The following is a 27,719-nucleotide window of genomic DNA, read 5'->3' as shown; positions in this document are numbered from 1 at the left end:
AACAGAACATCATCTATACATTTTCCATCCTACTATTCAACCATCTTTGATCTCTATTACTAAGCTTCTTTGATTGAACCATTCTGATTCTTTGCTGAATACTTAGTTTTAATCTCTTGTAAACAGCTTCAGGTCTCCAGAGTACCTGATTCCAAATAACCTCATTCTTTGCTGTATAGAAGTTTGATTTAGCTTCACTTATCTGCAACCCTGAAGTTGCTGAGAAAAGCTTAAGTGCCTTAAGCATGGTGTAAATAGCAGGGATATCACCAGCACAGCATAATATAATATCATCAGCAAACGCCATGTGAGTGAGTTGGCTTTTCTTGCACCTGGGGTGAAATTTGAAAGAAGGATGAACTTCCACACATTTCATTATCCTGGTGAGGTACTCCATACATATCACAAACAACAGGGGTGAAATAGGATCCCCTGTCTCAAACCTCTCTTTGAACTAAAAAAACCATGAAGGCTTCCATTCACCCTTAAGGAGAACTTAGGAGTCCTGACACAGGTCATGATCATCTTCCTGCACTTCTCAGGGAACTTCAAAGCAATTAACATTTCTTCTAAAAAATCCCATTCTACTGTATCATAAGCTTTTTTCAAATCAAGCTTCATGATGCAGCTAGGTTTTTCGTTTTTTCTCCCATAGTGTCTCACTAGGTCCTGACAAACCATTATGTTATATGCAATGTATCTATCTTTTACAAAAGCCCCCTGGTTTTCAGCTATAATATCAGGTAAGATAAGACTTAACCTGTTACAAATCATCTTTGTAATGCACTTGTACATTGTGTTACAGCATGCTATAGGTCTAAACTCTGTAACTGAATTAGGACAGTTCACCTTAGGAATAAGAGTTAAAACAGTAGCATTGAGTTCAGTTAAGAGTTTACCATTGTGTAAGACATCAAGGATGGCTTGTGTGATCTCTTCCCCAACTATAGCCCATGAGTCACGAAAAAAGTGAGTTCCATAACCATCTGGACCAGGACTTTTATCTCCTGGGATGGAAAATAGAGCTTCCTTGACCTCTTGGGCAGTATAAGGTCTCTCTAAAGTTTGCATATGATCTCTTGACAACACTGGCCCCTTCTCAATCACCACTTGCTTCACCTTTGTTCTATTTTCCATCTTAGACCCCAATAACTGCTGATAGTAATTCAGAAAAGCCTGATTTACTTCCTGAAGTTGCTCTTTCCACTGGCCATTCTCATCATGAATAGCATACACTGTATTATTCAGCTTTCGAGCCCTGATTGACTGATGAAACAATGTAGTGTTTTCATCCCCATCCTTACTCCATTGCAATTTAGCTTTTTGAGCAAGAAAAGATTGATAGCTACTATGAATTCTCTTGTAACACTGACAAGCATGTATTTCCTCTCTCCTTGCATCCATATCATGAGGCCTCCTCTGTAATTCTTGCTGACATGCTAACATCTTGAGGTATGCAGCCTTATCTTGGCATTGGATGTCTGAAAAACCCTCTGCATTAAGCTTCTTCAGATCCTGTTTGAGCAGTTTCAACTTTTTAACCACATTGAACATGACAGTCCCTTGAATTTCTGTTTCCCAATTCCTTCTAACCACTTCTGAGAAAGCTGGTGCAGAGCTCCACATTTTGAAATATTTGAAAGGTTGCTTCCCAATTTCTAGAGAGGGGTAGACCATAATCACAATAGGACAATGATCAAATTGTCCTTCTGGGAGAAAGTGAGTGACAGCTGATGGAAACCTCTCCTGCCATGGCAAGTTCACCATAGCTCTATCAAGTTTACAAAACACTCGATTTTCACCTTGTTGCTTGTTATTCCAAGTGTATCTACTCCCTGTACTAGACATATCCTGCAGATTGCACCTAGTAACCATTAATTGGAGCCTCTCAATCTCCTGATGTCTGACAGTCGCCCCTATTCTCTCATCAGTCTGTAAAATACAGTTGTAATCTCCTACAACAACCCATGGAGTATGAATACGATCCCTAATACTTTCTAACACCTGCCACACCATTTCTCTTTCATGTGCATCATTGCTTGCATACACTATAGAGCACTGAAATGTATTCTGATTTCCTACAGGCTGAACCATACAATGTATCAATTGACTAGTACAATGTATAATAGTGACCTGAAAACTACTAGGATTCCAAGCCAAAACAATCCTGCCACCTTTATGATAAGCAGAGTTTGTTGTAAAACACCATCCTTTAAATAAACTAAGATAAACCTCACCCATATTGTGAGCTTTTACCTTCGTTTCCAGAAGTCCAACCAGCCCAGCCTTCTGGTTATTAAGCATAACCTTTACATCTTTCTTTTTCTGCTGGCTGTTGAGACCCCTGACATTCCATATCAGAATCTTATCCATTCTTATCAGGAGGTCTTCCACCCCCTAGCATACCCCCTGAGTCACATTCAACTTGACCCACCAAAACTGCTTTTCCTTTATCCTTTTCCTTTCCATTTTCAAGCTCCTCACTTACTTTTTGCACCATATCCTCCTTGATGCTATCTTCATTCACTTCTGCAAGCACTGTAAATGAATTACTAGTTTCAGCTCCCTCCAAATTAGTTAAAGGCCTCCTAACAGGTTTTTTGGCTTGATGAAATTCCTGTTGCTTTGGTACTTCCCCTTTATCAACATTACCTCCCTCTTCAATTCTCACTTGTTTTTTCCTCCAAACTTTCTGAACAAGAGGTCTAGTACATTGACTAGCCTCATGTCCCATCAGCTTACAAGCATCACAAACAGTGGGTTTCCACTCATAATGAATGGGTACCTCCATCCTTTGATTTTTTTCATTTATAAAATGAACTCTCCCAGGGAACTCCTGACCAGTGTGCACTTCTATCATGACTCTAGCATACATCAGTTTGTCTCTTTCCTTTGTGGCCTGGTCCAGCTTCACAAGCTTACCTATTGGTTTCACTATCTTCTCCAAACATTCCACCCCCCAATATTTAAAATCGAGTTGCAGTTGGATCCAGATAGGCATAACTGTAACATCTTCCTTACACATTTCAACATCCGCACTCCATGGTTTCACAACGAGAGGTTTCTTATCAAAAAATGGAATATTCCCTACAAGCACTTGGTCTCTCTTCTCCATTGTAGAGAACCTAACCACAAATACTCCCTTCTTTGCCATTGCTACCTTCTCTATTCCCATATTCCTCCATATTCTCCGGAAAAAACCATCCATTACATGAACAGGTGGGTTAGCTCCAATAACAAAACAATATACAGCTGAGTTCCAATAATCTATCTCCTGTTGTATATCAGTCATTTCTATTTTCGTCACATTTTCAATTTCAGTTTCAGGTGAGAATAAAATTGGTACTGGATCAATTTTACCTTCAAACCGGCGATTCTGGGAAGACTCTATCCTCTCTCCAGACATCTTGATAGATTCTAACCAATCTGAGAAGTTATTCCTTATCATCGATTGTTTCTGCAAATCTTTTAAGGATGATTTCGGTGATAAAATTTCCTCCATAATCTCCTCCACTTCATCATCTTCTATTTCCAGTTCTTCGATACCCATAACCTCATCAACTAACCTCACTTTTTTAGCTTGTGACTCTGAAGGACCTTTACCTTTCATCTTTGTTAAGTTTGCCTGAGATGCCTTCTGTTTTACCTTCGATTTCCTTGCCATGGCTGCCTGCGTAAGAGTTACGCAGAGAGAAAGCAAAAGAGGGGAGAAGCGCGCAAACTTATCTTAGTAAGAAAGTTAGTTGGAGTTCATAGAAGAGTGTGATATCAACTTAAGGTAAGTGCCTATTCCTAATCAATCTCCTTGAATAACTAGCTTGTTCATCTTAATCTATATCTATAATTAACATTCTAATTTTTAATACTTGGTCCAGGAGAATACAATATAATATACCCTATAATTAAAATGGCCAGCGTTAAGCAATATCAAGCGATGAAGGTGAAGTTTAGCAACAATGTTCAAGCTACGATTAGTGTGAAGCTCATCAATGGAGATGGAGAAGATCCAGCAGATGTTTATGGAAATATATCTGGTCGCTTCGGCATCGGTTCTCAGTTTCAATTATTTAATAAGAGCCAAAGTCAATATATTGAAGTAAGGCCTGGGGAATTCATTCCCTTAGAAAGGGATGAGGTGGTTGTGCCTGCAGAAGCGAGTGAACTTGAGATTACAGCATACTTGATGGATTATGATACTCTTTCTTCCGACGATGAAATTGCAAATGGTAAGGCTGTGTTTCTAGTCAAATCTGCTGGTGAAGTGATAAGAAACCCATTAGTGGAAAGTATGGCTCTATTGAAGTCAATGTAGTTTGGGGTTAATCTTGATTGGGATGGTCCCAATCAATCCCGGTGAGCGGTTTACTAGCTAGCTAGTATAACTAAATAAAACATGGATTCTAAATTCCTGCACTAGTGTTCAAGTATCCTATGCGGTCATGTACTACTTCAAAACAATTATCTAATTATATGTTTTTGCCTACTCAACAGAGTATGCGTGAATGTGTGTTTTTTCCTATATCGCCAATCTTTTCCCAATTGTATAATCGTAGAATTTCGACCGACTAATTAAGTCTCAATTCTAGAACATGATAGATTTTTGAAGATATTATCATATTTGTTAAAAAGATTACGTCTCCTATTAAACGATTTGACTTATCTTAGATGATTTTATCGATCATAGACTCTTAAGAGAAAAGGTAAAAGAAATTGGTATGAATCAGTAAATTGTGTGACTGAAAAATTTGGTTGTATCATATTATTATACACTTTCTAGTATATAAATAAACAAGTAATTGACACTATTAATCAATTATTTTTACCCTATTTTCTCGCTATTTTTAAACAACGTCATATTCAAGTGGGCTATTACTAGATTCCTCTCAAAGTATAATTTTAAAATATCAACTATTTATAACTTTTACTTGCATGTAATTAAATATATTAATGATTAAAGAAGGGCATTGGGCTAAGTGAAAAAGTAATTTTCACACTTATTTAGAAAAGGGGGAAGGTTATATCTATTTTAAAAAATTGTGCCATATAATTCATTTTATAAGGCTTCAATTATTACCATTACCCTAAGACCACTTAATTTTTTCCTGCTGCTCAAGGAATCATATTTTGGTGAATGAATAAAAATAATATATTAGACCCGTAATCATGATGGAGCCAATATAATTGAATTCATATAGCCCCTACCAACATAAGATAATTACAATAATAATTTGGCATCAACTTGCCATTATGAAATTACAGAATGGTTAACCTTTTATTTGTGAAAATTGTATGAATGTTATTCCAAAATGGATATTTTTTTTTTTGAGAAATTTGGTACTTAACCTTTTTTGTATAATTTAGCAATATCATAGAACCCCTAGATTTTTTGAGACAACAAAAGTAACAAAATTTAGATGAATGTATAATTATACTACTTTTCTATATATACCTATGGTGATCATGATGGGCCTAAAGAATGAATTCATGTATTCCCTAGGCATAAAGAAATGAATTCATGTATTCCCTATCTACATCGAGTCCAATTTTGAGATTGGACCACAAACAATTTGAGACGCCTAATTACATCATAGTCCAATAAACGCATATTATTAATCATAGTGAAAAATTGTTCTGATAACCTATAGCAACAATGGTTGGCCCTAGAGAATAAAAGAATCCGTAGAACCCTTTACCCATATAAAAACATAAAAAGCAAAAATTTGGGCCTATGAACCATTATGAAAATATTGATATAAGTGTTTAAACTTTTTTAACGAAAAACAAATGATCTAAATTTTACTCCTCCGGTCTTTATTCGTTTACTCGTATTCATTTTTAGGATGTCCCTTATTAGTTTACCCATTTTTCATGTTTCTATTTTTGGAATGGGACCACTAAATATTCCATCACACATACATTCAACTTTAATATAAAATAATTGTTTTCTTCTGTATCGCACAATATTATTTCTCCTAAAACTCTGTGCAAAAGAAACGGTTAAACTAATAAAACCGGAGGGGGGTATTTTTTAATGTATTATTATTTTAATGTTTCGGTCATCACTTAGTTTTTAGGGGTCTTGCCAATTTTTAGCATTAATCTGATGAATCAAAAAAACTTTTTTTCATGGACCTGGGAATCACATTCGAATGAAACAACAATGGTCACATTGATTGACCTTTTAAGAATAATATGGGGCCCATTGATAGAATTTGTAGCCCCCCATTAACCCACATAAGAATATAACTTTGGGACCAACTTACTGTTAATATGTGATAAGAATTAATATAAATAATTAAACCTTTTGATAGAGAAAATAGGTAAGTATGATACCAGATAATCAAATTATATTGAAAAAATTGGGTCAATTTTTCAAATAAAGAAATGTTTTTTACTTTACTCCATCGTCAAACAAGGTTTGAGAAAATTGGTATGAGCAATTAAACCAAATAAGAGAATTGGTAGGAACAATTAAACTTGTTGACAAAGAAAATTGGTATGAGCAATTAAACTTATTGACAAAGAAAATTGGTATAAATCATATAATGATAGGTTTTCTAATTTAATTTTTTTTTATTTAGTACCATGAGCAAAGAATAAACAGAAGTTTTTCACACGGTCTACGAATCAGATTCGGATGACAAAATAGCGAATTTTTTTTTGTTAAACGTATTGGAATTAAAATTTATATATCGGCTTGAAAGAATAAAATGTGTGGTGCCCCGGTCCACACCCACATAATCCATATATACATACCCACGCGGAAATTATTTAGATGATAGAAAGAAGAATTTATATGACCTTACCATGTATTATGAAGAGCATCGAATACTACGTTTGTTCCTTGCGGCCCACATACAAAAGAATTTTGCATGCATATTTCCTATATAAAGGGGGGAAAGCATGGCATTATTGTTTGCAAGTAAGACAGTTAGTTGGAGTTCATAGAAGAACGTGATATCAACTTAAGGTAAGTGCCTATTCCTAATCGATCTCCTGGAATAATTAGCTTGTTCTTACTTAATCTATATCTATAATTAACATTCTAATTTTTAATACTTGGTCCACAGGAGAATACAATATAATATACCCTATAATTAAAGATGGCCAGCGTTAAGCAATATCAAGCGATGAAGGTGAAGTTTAGCAACAATGTTCAAGCTACGATTAGTGTGAAGCTCATCAATGGAGATGGAGAAGATCCAGCAGATGTTTATGGAAATATATCTGGTCGCTTCGGCATCGGTTCTCAGTTTATATTATTTGATAAGAGCCAAAGTCAATATATTGAAGTAAGGCCTGGGGAATTCATTCCCTTAGAAAGGGATGAGGTGGTTGTGCCTGGCGAAGCGAGTGAACTTGAGATTACAGCATACTTGATGGATTATGATACTCTTTCTTCCGACGATGAAATTGCAAATGGTAAGGCTGTGTTTCTAGTCAAATCTGCTGGTGAAAGTGATAAGAAACCCATTAGTGGAAAGTATGGCTCTATTGAAGTCAATGTTGTTTGGGGTTAATCTTGATTGGGATGGCTCCCAATCAATCCCGGTGCAGGTTACTAGCTAGCTAGTATAACTAAATAAAACATGGATTCTAAATTCCTGCACTAGTGTTCAAGTATCCTATGCGGTCATGTACTACTTCAAAACAATTATCTAATTATATGTTTTTCCTACTCAACAGAGTATGCGTGAATGTGTGTTTTTTTCCTATATCGCCAATCTTTTCCCAATTGTGATAATCGTAGAATTTCGACCGACTAATTAAGTCTCAATTCTAGAACATGATAGATTTTTGAAGATATTATCATATTTGTTAAAAAGATTACGTCTCCTATTAAACGATTTGACTTATCTTAGATGATTTTATCGACATAGACTCTTAAGAGAAAAGGTAAAAGAAATTGGTATGAATCAGTAAATTGTGTGACTGAAAAATTTGGTTGTATCATATTATATACACTTTCTAGTATTCTAAATAAACAAGTAATTGACATTATTAATCAATTATTTTTTACCCTATTTTCTCGCTATTTTATAAACAACGTCATATTCAAGTGGGCTATTACTAGATTCCTCTCAAAGTATAATTTTAAAATATCAACTATTTATAACTTTTACTTGCATGTAATTAAATATATTAATGATTAAAGAAGGGCATTGGGCTAAGTGAAAAAGTAATTTTCACACTTATTTAGAAAAGGGGGAAGGTTATATCTATTTTAAAAATTGTGCCATATAATTCATTTTATAGGCTTCAATTATTACCATTAACCTAAGACCACTTAATTTTTTCCTGCTGCTCAAGGAATCATATTTTGGTGAATGAATAAGAATAATATATTAGACTACGTAATCATGATGGAGCCAATATAATTGAATTCATATAGCCCCTACCAACATAAGATAATTACAATAATAATTTGGCATGAACTTGCCATTATGAAACATTACATGAATTGGTTAACCTTTTATTTGTGAAAATTTATGAATGTTATTCCAAAATGGATATTTTTTTTTTGAGAAATTTGGTGACTTAACTTTTTTCATGTATCATTTAGCAATATCATAGAACCCTAGATTTTTTGAGACAACAAAAGTAACAAAATTTGGATGAAGTATAATTATACTACTTTTTATATACTTATAGTGATCATGATGGGGCCTAAAGAATGAATTCATGTATTCCTAGGCCTAAAGAAATGAATTCATGTATTCCCTATCTACATCATAGTCCAATTTTGTGATTGCACCACAAACAATTTTGATACGCCTATCTACATCATAGTCCAATAAACGATATATTTACATCATAGTGAAAAATTGTTCTGATAACCTATAGCAACAATGGTTGGCCCTAGAGAATAAAAGAATCCGTAGAACCCTTTACCCATATAAAAACATAAAAAGCAAAAATTTGGGCCTATGAACCATTATGAAATATTGATATAAATTTTTAAATTTTTAACGAAAAACAAATGATCTAAATTTTACTCCTCTGGTCTTTATTCGTTTACTCGTATTCATTTTTAAGATGTCCCTTATTAGTTTACCCAATTTTAATGTGTCTGATTGTGGAATGGGACCACTAACATTCCTTCACACATACATTCCACTTTAATATAAATAATAGTTTATCTTTTTCTGTATCGCACAATATTATTTCTCATAAAATTCTGTGCAAAAGAAACGATTAAACTACTAAAGACCCGAGGGGGGTATTTTTTAATGTATTATTATTTTAATAATGTTTCGGTCATCGCTTAGTTTTTAGGGGTCTTGCCAATTTTTAGCATTAATCTGATGAATCAAAAAAAACTTTTTTTTTCTTGGACTTGGGAATCACATTTGAATGAAAGAACAACGGTTACATTGAAGAACAACGGTTACATTGATTGATTGACCTTTTAAGAATAATATGGGTCCCATTGATAGAATTTGTAGCCCCCCATCGACCCACATAAGAAGATAACTTTGGGACCAACTTACTGTGAATATGTAATAAGAATTAATATAAATAATTAAACCTTTTGATAGAGAAATATATAAGGATGATACTACATTGTTGTACATGTGCATGTTAAGTTTTGATGATGAAAAATAATATAATATGTTATAGTATTAAAGTTTGTGATAGATGGTTGAGAAATGAATAAATAAATGAAGACTTTGAAGAAAGAAAGAATCAAAATTGAAGTCAAAGTTTAGTTACTTTATGCAAAGTGTAATGTACTTGAACTAGGTGATATATTATGTGCCAAATATAGAAATATAAAATTAGGATGATTATTATTTTCTTAGAGTTAAGGAAATAAATAATTATGTTAATTCTATATATTTATGTAATAGGAAAAAAAATTCGAAAATCAAGTTTAAATAAAAACGTTTTAGAAAAGAGTTTTAATTAAAACGTGTTTTTGATAAAAACGAGTAAAATAAGTTTTTGATAAAAAAAAACAAGTAAAACAAGTTTTTGATAAAAATAAGATTTTAGAAAATAGTTTTAGGAAAAAGAATTTTCAAAGTAATATGAGATAAAAAAAAAAAGAAAATTCATTGGTTATCAAACATATAGATAAACATGGATTTAAAGAAAATTTATCCTTTTAGAATTTAAGATAAAGATGAAAAGGGTAAACTCTAATTTCTAAAAAGAAAAGGTTTTATCCCTTAAATTAAGGAGTAAAAGATAAGTATTTCTTCAACGATTTTCGACCAGTCCATGTACTATACAAGGGGTTATAATTCAGTTTTACAATTTACGTTTTCAGAGAGGAAAAATCGGAAATATTAAGAACTGAAAAAAATTTCCTAAGATACAGAGTATAGCACTATCTGAGTCAGTTTGAGTAACTATTCAAAGTTTGTAATTGTCCTCTAATCTGCTTGAATAAGAAGCACACGTTGAGGATCCTTTCTTTTTGTATTCTCATAATTATAGAGAGTCGCAACACTTAGAGTTAAGTGTTGGGAGCACTACTAGGGTTAGTAGTGGGGAAGTCTTATTGTATCAAGAGGCTGATATTTTAGGATTCAAAGAAATAAAAAGAGTTTGGTTCGTGTGGACGTAGATCTCAGAGGTGAGATTGAACCATGTTTATATCTTGTATTTGAGTGATTTATTTCATATAATTTTAGTTTAATTTTCGCAGAAACTCAAATCAAAGATTTACGAGTGTTTCGCACAGTGTCTGGCACAGTGCCAAAATAGAAGTTTTGCGAAAATCGATTAGATTTCGTCACTCAATTCAAACCCCCCCTCCCTTCTTGAGTGTCACCTTGTGTTCCAACACATATAATCAAATTTTATTGAAAAAATTAGGTCAATGTCTCAAACAAAGAAAAAAAATTTACTTTACTCTATCCTCTAACAAGGTTTGAGAAAATTGGTATGAGCAATTAAACCAATCGAATAAGAGAATTGGTAGTAACAATTAAACTTATTGACAAAAAGAAAATTGATATGAACAATTTAAATTATTGCCAAAGAAAATTGGTATAAATCATATAATGATAGGTTTTCTAATTTTAAAATTATTTAATTAGTACCATGAGTAAAGGATAAACATAATATTTTTCACACGTTCTACAACTCAGATTCGGATGAACATATAGTCAAATTTTATTTTGTTAAACGTATTGGAATTAACATTGATCTATCGGCTTGAAAGAATAAAATTTGTGGTGCCCCCAGTCCACACACCCAATTATATCCATATATACATACCCACGCGATAATTATTTAGATGATAGAAAGAAGAATTTATATGACCTTATCATGTATTATGAAGAGTATCGAACATTACGTTTTTTCCTTGCGACCCACATACAAAAGAATTTCGCAGGCATATCTGCCCTATATAAAGGTGGGAAAGTATGACATTATTGTTTGCAAGTAAGACAGTTAGTTGGAGTTCATAGAAGAACCTGATATCAACTTAAGGCAATTGCTTATTCCTAATCGATCTTCTTGAATAATTAGCTTGTTCATCTTAATTTATATGTATAATTAACATTCTAATTTTTAATTCTTGGTCCACAGGAGAACACAATATAATATACCCTATAATTAAAGATGGCTAGCGTTAAGCAATGTCAAGCGATGAAGGTGAAGTTTGGCAACAATGTTCAAGCTACGATTAGTGTGAAACTCATCAATGGAGATGGAGAAGATCCGGCAGATGTTTATGGAAATATATCTGATCGCTTCGGCATTAACTCTCGGTTCATATTATTTAATAAGAACCAAAGTGAATATATTGAAGTAAGGCCTGGGGAATTCATTCCCTTAGAAAAGGATGAGATGGTTGTGCCTGGAGAAGCGAGTGAACTTGAGATTACAGCGTACTTGATGGATTATGATACTCTTTCTCCTGACAAGGCTGTGTTTCTAGTCAAAACAGCTGGTCAAAGTGAAAGAAACCCATTACTGGAAAGTATGACTATATTGAAGTCAATGTAGTTTGGGGTTAATCCTAATTAGGATGGTTTTCAATCAATCCCGGTGCAGTGATACTAGCTAGCTAGTATAACTAAATAAAACATGGATTCTAAATTCCTGCACTAGTGTTCACATTTCCTATGCGATTATGTACTACTTCAAAACAATGATCTAATTATATGTTTTTACCTACTCAACAGAGTATGTGTGTTTGTGTTTTTTTTTATATCGCCAATCCTTTCCCAATTGTTATAATCATAGAATTTCGACTGACTAATTAAGTCACAACTCTAGAAGATGATAGGTTTTTGAAGATATTATTCGATTTGTTAAAAAGATTACTTCTCCTATTAAATGATTTGACTTGTCTTAGTTAATTTGATCGATAATACTCTTAAGGGAAAAGGTAAAATATTGGTATGAATCATTAAACTCTGTTACTGAAAATTTTGGGTTGTATCATATTATAATACACTTTCTAGTATTCTAAATAAATGAATAATTGAGACTATTAATCTACTAACTTTTGCCCTATTTTCTTGCTATTTTATAAACAAAGTCATAGTGAAGTGGACCATTACTAGATTCGTCACAATGTATAATTTCAAAATATCAACTATTTATAACTTTTACTTGCACACAATTAAATATATTAATGATCAAAGAAAGACAGTGGGTTACGTGAAAAAATGAATTTCACACTTATTTAGTTGCCTAATTATAATTTCGATTCTGCCTTTCTTTTTCTTACATTACATAAAGAAGGCTGCTTTTTTCATTTCAGAAAAAAAAAAATGTAATAAAGCTTCTAGTATTTAAGGCTCTTTATTTTGGGGGCATATATGATACCTGGGCTCCAGGAGGCGGAGATGTAAGAAAAATTACCAACGTTACCCTTAGTCCAAGTATTATATTTGGTTATTTACTAAAATCACCTTCTGGAGGAGAAGGGTGGATTGCCCCACTCACGGTAGAAGAACAGGTAATGACTATTTATACCGGAACGAATGGTTATCTTGATTCATTATGGAACGAGGGAAGTTTATTTCTATTTTAAAAAATTGTGCCATAATTCATTTTATAAGGCTTCAATTATTACCATTACCATAAGACCCCTTAATTTTTTTCCTAATGCCTGAGAAATCATATTTTGGTGAATGAATGAAAATAGTATATTCGACCTACTGCAATCATGATGGATCCCATAGAATTGAATTTCTATAACCCCCACTCACATAAGATAATAACAATAACAATTTGGCAATAACTTGCCATTTTGAAACATTCACATGAATCAGTAAGGGTCTGTTCTCCCCAACTTATTTTCGGTTCAGTTTAGTTCAGTTTAGTTTAGTTTAACTCCAATCAGTTTAGTTCAGTTCAGTGCAGTTCAGCTCCATTCTTTTATAACCATTTTGTTAAATATTATTATTATGTTGGTATAATTTATTTTACTAATTACTCTTATTATTATTATTATTTATTTTTTTATATCATTACTATTAAGTATTATTATTATTATCATTATTATTATTATTATTATTATTATTATTATTATTTTTTATTTTTATTTCATTACTACTCCCTCCGTTTCCTGAAGATCTTCCCTCTTTCCGTTTAAGGGTGTTTCCAAAAGATCTTCCCTCTTTTGCTTTATTCCTTATTTGGCAAAACAAATTTCCCTATTTACCCTCTCATGTCACTATCATATGGTCCACCATTACATTATTAATTCAATTTACTCTTCTCTCCCATACTTTAACCCTTTTTATTTGTTTATTTATCTTAACCCCTTTCTCTCTCCTACTTTACTCACACCATGCCCCACACAACTTGATTTTCCTTGGTATCTGTAGGAACAGTAAGTGGGAAGATCTTTAGGAAACGGAGGGAGTATTAAGTATTATTATTTTTATCATTATTATTATTATTATTATTATTGTTTCTATATATTTTTTTTGTTTATTATAGCTTTACTCATTATTATTACTATTTATATCATTACTATTAAGTATTATTATTAATATTATTATTATTATTATTATTATTATTATTATTATTATTATTATTATTATTATTATTATTATTGTCGTTGTTGTTGTTGTTGTTGTTGTTGTTGTTGTTGTTGTTGTTGTTGTTGTTGTTGTTGTTGTTGTTGTTGTTGTTGTTGTTGTTTCTATATATTATTTTGTTTATTATAGCTTTACTCATTATTATTACTATTATTATTAGGAGGAACATGGTTTAGGTCAAAGCACAAATAAACCCACGTTTTTTAGCCCATAAACCAATCAAATCGCGTCAAGACGGTTTATGATGTAATTTTCGCGGTCCAACCCAATCATTATTTTTATTACTAAATATTATTATATTATTAAATCTAATTATTTAAATAGTAATATTAATTTACTTCCTAGATATTATTATTATTATATATCATCATCTAGTATTAATATATTAATACAAATAATATAAAATAATTATTATTAATTATCATTATTATTATTAATTTATGATTATTAATATTATTAATATTATATATTTATGATTTTGGAGTACGGTCATTTGGGGCAATCTTGTGGAAAGTGGAGGCATAAGTATGGCATGCAAATTGGTCTTTACATGCGGAAACTTTCCATTGTATACTCATGGAAAGAGGTTTCCAAGGGCTTGAAGAAGTGTTTATGGGAGGATACTATGGTAAGGTTCACGTACAATAACGTTTATTTTATTCATTATTTAGTTATATATAAGTGTAACATTAATGATATCATATAAATTACAACGATTGTGGAAACTAATAAGTGAAATGCGTTTTGTTGTAGAATCTTTTCAATATCGAGGATGATGAAGCAAAGAAGAGCCTATCTCTATCCGCCGTTGCCGAGATATTCAGAGATTTCAAGGCAAAGTTAGTGTCCGGGTGGATCACTAAGCGGGGGAAAGTTGTAGGTACGAAGAAGAAGAAAAACCTCCAATCAGTTTAGTTCAGTTGTTTTATGTCGAAGAGAGCAGGCCCTAAACCTTTTATTTGTGAAAGTTGTATGAATGTTACTCCAAAATGGATTTTTTTTTTCTTGAGAAATTTGATCACTTAATCTTTTTTATGGGTATACATTTAGCAATATCATAGAACACCTAGATTTTTTGAGACAACATAAGTAACAAAATTTGAATGAATATATAGTTATACGACTTTTCTAAATACCTATTGTGATCATGATGGAGCCTAAAGAAATGAATTCATATATTTCCTAAGCCTAAAGAAATGAATTCATGTATTCCTATGCCTAAAGAAATGAATTCATGTATTCTTCCCAACCTAGATAAGTCAAATAGTCAATAACAATAAGAATTAGGGGTCAGTTTACCGTCACGAAAATTTTATATGAATCCGTAAACCTTTAACTCAAGAATATTGTTTGGACAGTATTCTAACATGAATTTTTTTATTTTTAATTAATTGAGTCACTATTCATTTTTTATGGGTCAGATTTTACTGATACCCTAGAATCCCATAATTATTTGAGACGGCTCGAGTAATCAAATTCGGATGAGTGGATACTAAGTATTTTTATATTGTATTTGTATATCCTATCTCTACCTTTTCCCTCACTTCCCCTTCCCTTTTTCCTTCTTCCACCACTAGTCCACCACCATTAGAGCATCATTGTAGTCACCACCACTACCAATTTTCCGGCGAGTATGACCGCTCCGAAGACACACCATCTTCTTCGACAAGCTTGACATTTCGCCAACAACTCAGAAATTGAAATTTTTTTCTAAAAAATAAGGTGAGGCGTCTATGGTGCACGCCCCACCACATGCAAAAGCGCCCATGGTAGGCCCCTGCACCTATGGTGGGGGGTCCATGGTAGACGCCCCACCACAGGTGCAAGCGCCTACCATGGGCGCACGTGCCTATGGTGGGGCGTCCACCATAGTCGCTCACCATATTTTTAAAAAAAAAAAAAAAATTCTCATAAACTCTAATCTTCATTTTTCTTGTGTGGGATTTATTTTGTGGATCTGATTTTTGTTTAGCGAGCCTATGGGGCGTGGTGGACTGATTGTTGGAATCACATATGGTGATTGTTGTTAAGGTGGCTGTCATGAGTCATCGGAAAATCGAAATTGTTAAATTTGGGTTTCTGATATGCCATGTTCATATGGCATTTTTCAGTACTTAATTCACTATTTTTGTGTGGACTTGAACATGTTTTGGTATGATTTTGAACTCTTTCTCAACAATTGGTATTTGGATTCTTTAATTTCTTTTATGTTGGTGAGAGGGTCCAATTGGAACAGTTTACTATTGAAGAAAATGCCAAGTCACAAACTCAAGTGTACAAGTGGAATAAGTCATCAAAGTATGCATGTAAGTGGCAAGGAAACAAAGATGGGAGTGAGTATTAATCAAATGATGAAGCCTCCAAGGAAGGAAGCTGTAGGGGCAGCCTCCGCGGTCGCGGAGCTAATGATCGCGGTCGTGACGGAATTCGGAGAAAAAACAAAGGAAATTATCGTGAGCTACTCTTCGACTTCACCACGAGCGTTGAATGCCTCCGCAGGCGCGGGCCTTGTCTCCGCGGTCGCGGACCCCTGTAATGAGCAAAACGACTTTTCGTTTCCCCTCTTTTGCGGTTTAAAACAATAGTTCGTCTTTTGTGTTGTTACTTAGTTTTTCATCTGTTTTTGGAGAGAGAACAATTAAAAGAAAAGTTGTAGTTTTTATTTTAGATTATGAGGAACTAATTTCCTAACTTGGTTAATCAATTGGAGCAACTCTTCATCCATTTTGTGAGTTCAATCTTTACCTTTTGTTTGCTTGAATGTTTGATGATTCTTCATAATCTTCATGCTAGATTGTTTTGTACTTTGAGTTAATCTGATCATTTAACTTGTGGTTTCCTTACAATCTTTCTATCTAGATAATTGTCTGCTTTGAGATTATCTAGAATTTGTAGTTTTGTGCTCAATTATCACATGCTTTGATAGTTGTGCATAAGAGGAATCATCTCATAAACTTGTGTTTGACTGCTTATGTGAATGCAAGTTTATCCTATTGACATCTCCTTAGTTGTTATTTAATCGTTTTATTGAATCTAGAACGCTTGGACTAGGTTGTTAAACCGTTAAGGATTGGATTAGAGCGCTCGCTTAATCTTACCACTAAGTTAGAGGAGATTGAATCTGTTGATTCGCAATAGGTCATTTAAGTAACTATAGGAATTGAGTTGTTCTATGATCAAAGTTTGAATTGGTTGTTAAGATTGATTGCCAAGTATTTGTCTATTATTTGATTACCGTTTGCTTAGTCCTTCTTAGTTATACTTTTGAGTGAAAATCCCCCATTGTTACCACAACACACGTTTAACCTTACCAAACCCTACTTCTCTGTGGATCGAACCTTGCTACCCTGTACTACGTTTGTGTAGGACAGCATTGATTTAATTTGCGTGAAAGCTGATACGACTTAGGCCTCACCAAATTTGGCGCCGTTGTCGGGGAAGGCAGCGTGTTTGGATTGTTTATTTGTGTGTTTGTTTCTGATTTTTGGTGTGTGAACCTTTCATATGGTTCACATACACCCGTTCTACTAATTAAGGAGCTTTATTTTTTGATTCAGAGATCGAAAGGACACTCTATCGGTGGAGAAAGGAAATTCGGGATCACTTCCGTGAGTTGCCTTATTATATTGGTATTGAGGAAGAAGAGATGCCGCCTAGAGCTGATCCGACATTGAGGGAGCTTTCTGCTCCTAATCTGGACCAGGCAGCATTGGCCAACCAATATCCGGAGTTTGGGGAGAATGTTACTTTTGAGTTGAAGTCGGGTCTTGTTCATTTACTGCCAAGCTTCCATGGTCTAAATGGGGAAGATCCAATCAAACATCTTGCGGAATTCCATGCTGTTTGTACTAGTATGCAGCCAAGGGGTGTTACAGAGGATCAAATCAAACTGCGGGTCTTTCCTTTTTCATTGAAGGATAAGGCTAATGATTGGTTCTATCATCTGAGCCCCAATAGTATCAACACATGGAGGGGGATGAAGCAAGCTTTCTTGGAGAAATTTTTTCCTTCAAGCAAGTTGAATGAGCTTAAGAGGGCCATTAGCAACATTGAGCAAGGTTATGATGAGATCCTTTATGACTACTTATAGAGGTTTAAGAGGCTCCTTGCTTGTTGTCCTTACCATGGTTTTGCCGAGAAGGATCTTGTGTTATACTTAGTTGCTGGGCTCCTTCCGGATGAGAGAAGGATGGTGAATGCTGCTTGTGGGGGTAACATTGATAACAAAACCCCACAACAAGCCATGGAGCTCATAAGTGAATTTGCTGAGAGTTCTCGCACTTATTCTAAGAGGAATGCTACCCGGGGTGTTAAAGCTGCAAGTTCCGAATCATCTTTGTAGTCGGAGGTTTCCGACCTTAAGAATATGTTCCGGCAATTCATGATGAGTAACAAACCTCAACAAGTGAAAGCTTGTGGAATTCGATCCAATACCGGTCATCCTACCGATGCTTGCCCAACCTTGCAAGAAGACACTCAAGAGGTGAATGCTTTGGGCTATCAAGGAAATAGAAAGTATGATCCTTATTCCAATTCGTACAATCCCGGTTGGAAAGATCATCCGGCTTTCAGGTACAAGCAAGGGAATCAAAACTTTCAAGGGAATCAAAACTTTCAAGGGAATCAAAATTTTCAAGGGAACCAAAATTTTCAACAAGGAAATCGACCTCCTCCATTCAAGCAACCATATCAACCTCAAGGGCAATCATCTAGCTCTAACTCAATGTCCACTGAAGATATGATCAAAGCCTTGACTAAGAATGTGACTACCATGCAGTCCAATATGGTGCAATTTCAACAAGAGACCAAGTCAAGCATTTACAACTTGGAGACACAATGGGCCAAATGTCTAGTGTCATGAATAGGCTTGAGGCTCAAAATTCTGGGAAATTGCCATCTCAAACCGAGGTGAACCCCAAGAAGAATGTGAGTGTTGTGACATTAAGAAGTGGCAAGGAGCTTATTGATCATGCACCCGAAAAGGGCAAGGTTGTGGAAGAGAAGACAAGAGTTGAAGATGAGGAGGTGGAGGTTCTTACTCCTTCCAAAGAGGTGGAAAAAGTGGTGAGTCCTAGCTCTCACCAAGAGGTAAAATCTTTCCCGGATTACAAGTCGACACCCCCTTTTCCCGATGCACTTAAGGACAATCGTAAGCTTGATTTATCTAAGGATATTTATGAAACTTTAGCCAATGTAATGTGAATATTCCTTTGCTGTAATTGATTAAGACTGTGCCTTTGTATGCTAAGTGGTTAATGGAGATGTGTTCAATTAAGAGGAAAAGTAGTGTTAAAGGGAAACAAATGGTTAAGGTTAGTGAACATGTGTCCGCTGTTTTCCAAAAGAGAATGCCAAAGAAATGTGATGATCCGGGCATGTTTACTATTCCTATAGCTCTTGGTGACACTAAGATTGATAGGGCCATATTAGATTTAGGAGCCTCCATCAATGTGCTTCCTTATTCTTTGTATGAGTCCTTGACACTTGGTGATTTGCTTCCTACCAATGTTGTTATCCAACTTGCGGACAGATCCACTTCCATTCCTAGAGGTGTAGTTGAAGATGTTCTTGTGGTAATTGATAAGTTGACTTTTCCTGTTGATTTTTATGTGATTGATATGGAGCATGATAAGCATTCGACCCCTATTCTTTTAGGGAGGCCGTTCTTGAAAACGGCTAAGACTAAGATTGATTGTGACACCGGTTCTTTGGCCATGCAGTTTGATGGTCAAATCATTGAGTTTAATATGTATGATGCCATGAGATACCCTAATACTGAGGATCACTCTCTCTGTGCCATTGATGTGTTTGAGTCATGTGTTCAAGGTGTGTTTGATGTCTTACGTGATGATGGTTTGCAAATTGTTTTGGACTTTAGTTTGAATGCTGATTCTTTGGAGTTTTTTTTGCCAGATAATGTGCTTGAAATTGTTATTGAATTGAATGAGCTTTCCAAACTTCCTTTGAATCCTTCAAACTATAACCCCATGCCGCTTATTGTGCCTAGCACAAGACCGGTTCCTTCTGTTGTGCAGGCCCCCGATGTTGAGCTCAAAACTCTTCCAGAGCATTTGAAGTATGTCTTCCTAAGTGAGAAAGAGACTTTACCAGTTATCATTTCTAATAAGTTGACCTTGGAGCAAGAGAGCAAATTGGTGGAGGTGCTCAAGGAGCATTCGACGACGATTGGATGGTCAATTGCGGACATCCGTGGCATTAGTCCATCCACATGTATGCATAGGATCTTGTTGGAAGATGAAGCTAAGTCAGTGAGGCAACCTCAAAGGCGTTTGAACCCACCCATGATGGAGGTGGTAAAGAAGGAGGTAATAAAGTTGTGTCAAATGGGTATTATTTACCCCATCTCCGATAGTAAATGGGTAAGTCCTACGCAAGTGGTGCCAAAGAAAGGTGGTGTCACAGTGATTCCTAATGCAAATGGCGAGATGGTCGTTTGAACTTGCTAACTAGAAAGGATCATTTTCCCCTTCCTTTTATTGACCAAATGCTTGAGCGACTTGCAGGGAGGGCTTTCTATTGCTTCCTTGATGGGTACTCAGGCTATTTTCAAGTGCCCATTGCTCTCGAGGACCAGGAAAAGACAACATTTACATGTCCCTTTGGCACCTTTGCGTATCGACGCATGCCTTTTGGATTTTGTAATGCCCCTGCCACTTTTCAAAGGTGTATGGTAAGCATTTTCTCTGACTTTGTGGGGCAGTTTCTAAAGGTTTTCATGGATGATTTCACCGTTCAGGTGACTCTTTTGACCAATGCTTGTACCATTTGTCCCTTGTCTTGAAACGTTGTATTGAGTCTCATCTTGTGTTAAATTCTGAGAAATGTCATTTCATGGTTGAGCAAGGCATAGTGTTGGGGCATGTTGTTTCATCTAGGGGATAGAGGTGGATAAAGCAAAGATCGATGTGATTCAATCCCTCCCTACCCCACTAGTGTCCGTGAAATTAGGTCTTTCCTTGGTCATGCCAGTTTTTACCGGAGGTTTATAAAAGATTTTTCTAAGGTATCCTCTCCTTTGTGCAAATTTTTGCAAAAAGATGTTAGTTTTGTGTTTGATGATGCTTGTAAGAAGGCCTTTGACTCTTTAAAGAGAAGCTTACTTCGGCCCCTGTCATTCAAGCCCCCATTTGGTCTTTCCCTTTTGAGATAATGTGTGATGCAAGTGATTATGTCGTGGGGCTTTTTGGGTCAAAAGAGTGGTAGAGCGTCTCATGTAATACATTATGCATCTATGACATTGAATGGGGCTCAAAAAACTATACCACCACGGAAAAAGAAATGTTAGTGTTGTTTTTGCGATTGAAAAATTTCGGTCCTACTTGCTTGGGACCAAGGTCATTGTGTACACCGACCACGCAGCTATTAGATACTTGATGGCAAAAAAGAAGCCAAACCCCGCCTCATTCGGTGGGTTTTGCTTCTTAGTGATTTGAGGTGGAGATTAAAGACAAGAAAGGAGTTGAAAATCTTGTGGCTGATCATTTGACGTCTTGTCCATGATGAGGACAAACCCCACTCTCAAGAGGCTATTCTTGGAGAGTTTCCGGATGAACCTTGTTTTCTATCCGTGATGTCCGTCCTTGGTTTGCTAACATTGTGAATTTTCTTGTTTCTCATGAGTTTCCCCCCAGGTTTACTAAGGTGCAAAAGGATAAGCTACGAAGTGATGCAAGATACTATGTTTGGGATGATCCATACCTTTGGAGATATTGTGCCGATCAAATTGTCCGGAGATGCATTCCGGAAAGTGAGGTAGCCTCTACTCTTGAATTTTGTCATTCTCATGCATGTGGTGGGCATTTTGGAGCCAAGAGAACGACGCGAAAGGTACTTGATTGTGGATTCTTTTGGCCAAGTCTTTTTCGTGATGCCTATGCTTTTTGTAAAGTTTGTGACAAGTGTCAAAGAGTTGGGAATATCTCCCAACGGAATGAAATGCCCCAAAATTCTCTTCTCTATTGTGAAATCTTCGATGTGTGGGGCATTGATTTCATGGGCCCATTTCCCAACTCTAGTGGAAATCTTTACATTCTCCTTGCGGTGGACTACGTTTCCAAGTGGGTGGAAGCGAAGGCCACCAAGACTAACGATGCTAAAGTTGTGGCAGGTTTTGTGAAGTCACAAATTTTCTCTCGGTTTGGTGTACCCCGTGCTATGATTAGTGATCAAGGCACTCATTTTTGCAATCGGACCATTGAAGCTTTGATGAGGAAGTATGGAGTTACTCACAAGGTTTCAACACCCTACCATCCTCAAACAAATGGTCAAGCCGAGGTGTCTAATAGGGAAGTTAAGTCTATTTTGGAAAAGACCGTGAATCCCACCCGCAAGGATTGGAGTTCCCGTCTTGAGATGATTGTGGGCTTATCGGACTGCCTACAAGACCCCTATTGGCATGTCTCCATATCGGTTGGTTTTCGGTAAGGCGTGTCATTTGCCTGTGGAGTTAGAGCATAGAGCTTATTGGGCAATCAAGCAACTGAATATGCGCTTTGATGGAGCCGGAGACCATAGGAAGCTTCAGTTGCAAGAGTTGGAGGAAATCCGCCGAGAGTCCTATGAGAATGCAGCCATCTACAAGGAGAAGACAAAAGCTTGGCATGACAAAATGATTATGCGGAAAGAGTTCAAGGTGGGTGACAAGGTACTTCTCTACCAATCCCGCTTGAGATTATTTCCGGGTAAGCTTCGATCCCGTTAGGATGGTCCTTTTGTAGTTGTTAAAGTCTACCCTCATGGTGCAGTTGATATCCGAAGTTTGAGTACGGATAGTGTTTTCAAAGTGAATGGCCAAAGGCTTAAGCCTTATTTTGAATTTGCGAAAGTGGAGGATGTAGAGTTTTTGGAACTCTATGCCCTCGCTATGAGTAAAACTTTTTGTGTTTGCATGATCTCGAGCTTCCGACTTTAAACTAAGCGCTTCTCGGGAGGCGACCCGTGATTTGATTTGATTTTATTTTTAGATAATTGGTTATGTTTGGTTTTGTGTTTTTTACTTTTGTTGGTGTACATTTGGGCGCTAAGAAGGGAGTAGGAAGGAGTGTGTTTCATCTGGAAAAAAAAAAAAGAGAGAGAGACAACACAAGGGGAGATTTGGAGTTTTTGCCGAGAGCAATTCCGCGGGGGAGCCACGACCGCAGTCGTCTCCCGCGGGCGCGACGCAAGGACCCACGGGCGCGGCCCGGAAAAAAGCACAAAAATGTCGTGAGCAGTTCCGCGACCTGCCCGCGATCGCTGAACGCCTCCGCGGTCGTGGACCCGCGTATTTCCGCCAGGTTTGTTTCTTGTTCGCCCTTTTCTCTTTCTTACTCCTTCCCTCAATTTCGACTCTCTCTCTCTCTCTATTCTCACAACTCCTCATCCCCTTTCATCTCCCTTCAATTCTTTCACTCAAATTCCTCTCTTTCACTCATTCGATCCCTTTTTCTCACTCTCTCATTTCATTTCCCACTCAATCCTCTTCAAAAACCTCCACTTTTCTTTTCTTTTTACAAAATCTATTGGAAACCCTAAAATTTGGGGGTTTTTTATTCTTGGAGTTATTGGGCCATTAAAGGAGCAAGGAGCATTCTTGGGGTGTTGTTCTCACTTGGGTACTTGGTCAACCATTCTATTGATTCTTCCATAAGGTAAAACTTCAATTCTTCATTCTCTTTTTGGAAGTTGCCTTGATTTTTCGTTGTGGTTGATTGATTGTTGAGATTGTGGTGGATTGTTGAGTTTTAGAACTCTTTGTGGTTGTGTAGACATTGTTGAGGATTGAATTTGTGAATTTTGGAGTGAATTGTTGGGAGTTTAATTTGAGAAGTTGAGGGTGGAATTGTTGTTTGACTTACTTGGGTTGTCTTGGTGAGATTTTTGGTTGCTATAACAATGGTAGGAAGCGTGGTCGTGCCCAAAGTTCCAATGAGCCTGAGGCTCCTGAGGAACTTGTTGCTAGTGAGGTGATAATTGACACCATGGGTTTGACTGGACTAAACCGCGAGTAAAAGGTTACTTGGAGAAATCTTAGTCGATCAAAACGAGTTGTCCAGTGTACCAAGTTTATTGACACTAATTTCTTGGCTCAGTTGGGACTGTTAGATGGATTTCGAGATGATGGGTAGAGCGGATTGTTGGGCATGCTTAATTATACACCTCGCACCTATAAGAGGTGTGTTTATGAATTTTTATCCACTCTCACCTTGGTAAAGCATAGGGCAGACAACCGTGTTCATTTTAGGATGCATGTTCGAGTTCGTGATATTTCTATGAGCCAAGTTCGAGAGGCTTTTGGTTGGGTTGCTCCATCAAGCGACAACCCTTTTATCCCCATGGGTGTTCCTTCTGAGGAGGTGGTACTTTTGGTATCGCATTTCTGGTTACCCCTTAGCAGTGGCGGTGAGAAGCTTAGTAGTATCCGTCACCCTGGTCTATGCATGGCTGCGTATTTTCTAGGCATGACTATCTTTTGCAAGGGTGAGACGGGGAAATTGAACCAATTAGAGATGTGCTATCTTCGTGCCTTGCTTCCGGGTAGTGTTGGTATTCCGGATTGGGTGACCTTGGCTTAAGTCTTGCATTGATGTGCGAACCAAGTTGGGTGGCACCTAAGCATGGGAGGTATGATTACACATTGATTACACGTTGGGTTATGCTCCTAATAATGCTTGTGATCCGGTGTTTGATAAGTTTCTATTGTTTAATGCCCGCACATTGTTGAAGATGAACATGTTGAAGAGTTCTGATAGTCCCCCTTTCCAGATACACTGTGGTGATGGTTTTATTTTCCTTCCTTGGGAGCATTTTCCTTTTGGCCCCACTGTGGCCGATTTCTTTATTAGGCCCGAGGTAGGCGGTGGGATTTTGGATGAGATGGATGAGGATGATGAAGGTGATGGATTATGATATGGAGATGAAGCAAGGAGAAGGAAGTAGGCTTTCCTCTATCGAGGAACATTGCAGCTCTTACCTCTAGGGTAATGCTACATGGGCTACATGAGGCATTTGGATGCTTTCTTTCAGCACAGTATGGTGGTACCTATGTTCCATATGGTGATTTCCCTGGTGGAGCATCTGGCTCCGGTGCCTCCGGTAGCGGTGAGGCATATCATGGTGATCCCTAGAGGTTTGTTTCTCCCTCTTGCTTGATCTTTTGATTTTCTTACACATTGGGGACAATGTGTCCTTTAAGCATGGGGGAGAGGAGTTATTGATGATGTGTTTATATTGTAAATATTTGTTTTCATTTCCTTTTTCATTTTGTATCAAAAAAAAAAAACAAAGAGAGAAAACAAAAGAAAAAGAAACAAAAAGCAAAAACAAGAAAAGAAAAAAAAATGAGTGGCTAGGTGAAAACCCGGAAGGGCGCCTAGGCAAAAGGAGAGGACTCGGATGTCACTTATTTTTCGGAGTGGTGGCATATGAAGGGTGTTTGAAGCGGCGTTTGGGTAGGTCACTCATTGTTGAAATAAGGAGGTTGTGGTTTAGATGGTGGTAGGTTAGAAACCTCTTGTTTTTCATCTTGGAGCCATAAGGCCATAAGGGGAGTCGGAGGTGTTTAAAGAGGTAAGCTTTTGGTTGAGGTGTTATTCCAACCAAGGCTTTTTTGAGGGAGTAGTGTGTGAGTTGAGCTTGGGGAACTTAGTCATGTTAGCCCCCTTGCTCTTTGGTTTGTTGTGTAAGTTAGCTTGGGTGTGTTGAGGTCATTTCCACCCCAAGTTAACTATCCTTGTGGATTGTGGAGCGATAAGATGGCTAGAGTTTTGGTGCGTTGAGATTACTTCCGCTCAAACTTTAGCTAGTTGCGATTCATCACTTATTCGCTTTTGATTGGAGTAGTGGTGTTAGGTTGGATTTTTGTGAATTTCTCCATGCTTTTCTTGATAGACCTTGGAGATAGAAAGGAGTTAGGATTTTACTCGAGGACGAGTAAAGGTCTAAGCATGGGGGATTTGATATGCCATGTTCATATGGATTTTTCAGTAATTAATTCACTATTTTTGTGTGGACTTGAACATGTTTTGGTATGATTTTGAACTCTTTCTCAACAATTGGTATTTGGGTTCTTTAATTTCTTTTATGTTGGTGAGAGGGTCCAATTGGAACAATTTGCTATTGAAGAAAATGCCAAGTCACAAACTCAAGTGTGCAAGTGGAATAAGTCATCAAAGTATGCATGTAAGTGGCAAGGAAACAAAGATGGGAGTGAGTATTAATCAAATGATGAAGCCTCCAAGGAAAGAAGAAGGAAGTTGTACGGGCAGCCTCCGCGGTCGCGGAGCTAATGACCGCGGTCGCGACGGAATTCGGAGAAAAAAACAAAGGAAATTGCCGTGAGCTAATCCGCGACTTCATCGCGAGCGCTGAACGCCTCCGCGAGCGCGGGCCTTGTCTCCGCAGTCGCGGACCCCTGTAATGAGGAAACAACTTTTCGTTTCCCCTGTTTTGCGGATTAAAACATAGTTCGTCTTTTGTGTTGTTACTTAGTTTTTCATCTGTTTTTGGAGAGAGAACAATTAAAAGAAAAGTTGTAGTTTTTATTTTAGATTATGAGGAACTAATTTCCTAACTTGGTTAATCAATTGGAGCAACCTCTTCATCCATTTTGTGAGTTCAATCTTTACCTTTTGTTTGCTTGAATGTTTGATGATGCTTCATAATCCTCATGCTAGATCGTTTTGTACTTTGAGTTAATCTGATCATTTGACTTGTAGTTTCTTTACAATCTTTGCTATCTAGATAATTGTCTGCTTTGAGATTATCTAGAATTTGTAGTTTTGTGCTCAATTATCACATGCTTTTGGATAGTTGTGCATAAAAGGAATCATCTCATAAACTTGTGTTTGACCGCTTGTGTGAATGCAAGTTTATCCTATTGACATCTCCTTAGTTCTTATTTAATCGTTTAATTGAATCTAGAACGCTTGGACTAGGTTGTTAAACCGTTAAGGATTGGATTAGAGCGCTCGCTTAATCTTACCACTAAGTTAGAGGAGATTGAATCTGTTGATTCGCAATAGGTCATTCAAGTAACTATAGGAATTGAGTTGTTCTATGATCAAAGTTTGAATTGGTTGTTAAGATTGATTGCCAAGTATTTGCCTATTATTTGATTACCGTTTTCTTAGTCCTTAGTTATACTTTTGAGTGAAAACCCCCCCATTGTTACCACAACACATGTTTAACCTTACCAAATCCTACTTCTCTGTGGATCGAACCTTGCTACCCTGTACGACGTTTGTGTAGGACAGCATTGATTTAATTTGCGTGAAAGCTGATACGACTTAGGCCTCGCCAGTTTCACTACATAATTTTTGTAGGTGTAACAGAGAGAAATCTACCGTTTGATTCAGTTGAAAAATTGATTTGAAAACAATCATATTCATTCCAATTTCTTGGAAACTCCAACTCACTCCAGTAATGGCGGAAAATAATTTTTTGAAGGATTGGGGAGTAAGGGAAGTCAAAGGAAAGAGAAAGATAAAGGAAAAGGAGGTAAAGGGTAGTATAAAATACAGTATAAAAATATATATTAGGGTGTTACTAGAAAATTTTAGGACACTAAATAGCAAAATTCAAAAAAATCTTATATGAAATAAAAGAAAAGAAAAGAACAGGAAGATAATTGACATTATGACTTATCTATGTAACTAGTGATTCTAGTATATAACAGCTTGCAACAGCTCATCTGAGATCAAAAAT

The 27,719-nt window shown here is 36.3% G+C and overlaps 1 protein-coding gene, 1 long non-coding RNA gene and 1 pseudogene across 2 annotated transcripts; all 3 read left to right on the top strand.

The window, feature by feature from the left end:
- The window catches only part of LOC130591334 (uncharacterized), a 74,009-nt pseudogene that overhangs the window by 30,736 nt on the left and 15,554 nt on the right, over positions 1-27,719 (top strand).
- LOC125497604 (uncharacterized) lies at positions 6,904-7,766 on the top strand. The gene is made up of 2 exons (XM_048644956.2): positions 6,904-6,970; positions 7,071-7,766. Exon 2 carries the CDS (start codon positions 7,104-7,106, stop codon positions 7,518-7,520), a length of 417 nt encoding a protein of 138 aa, XP_048500913.2. The 5' UTR covers positions 6,904-6,970; positions 7,071-7,103; the 3' UTR covers positions 7,521-7,766.
- Positions 13,746-15,080, top strand: LOC125497355 (uncharacterized). The gene is made up of 2 exons (XR_008969348.1): positions 13,746-14,643; positions 14,769-15,080. It is a non-coding gene; the product is annotated as an uncharacterized LOC125497355 (long non-coding RNA).

The sequence above is a fragment of the Beta vulgaris genome, chromosome 5, assembly GCF_026745355.1.
Source record: "Beta vulgaris subsp. vulgaris cultivar EL10 chromosome 5, EL10.2, whole genome shotgun sequence".
Lineage (NCBI taxonomy): Eukaryota > Viridiplantae > Streptophyta > Magnoliopsida > Caryophyllales > Amaranthaceae > Beta > Beta vulgaris.
Note: the sequence above shows the minus strand (reverse complement) of the source record. Positions and strands in the feature narration are given on the sequence as shown.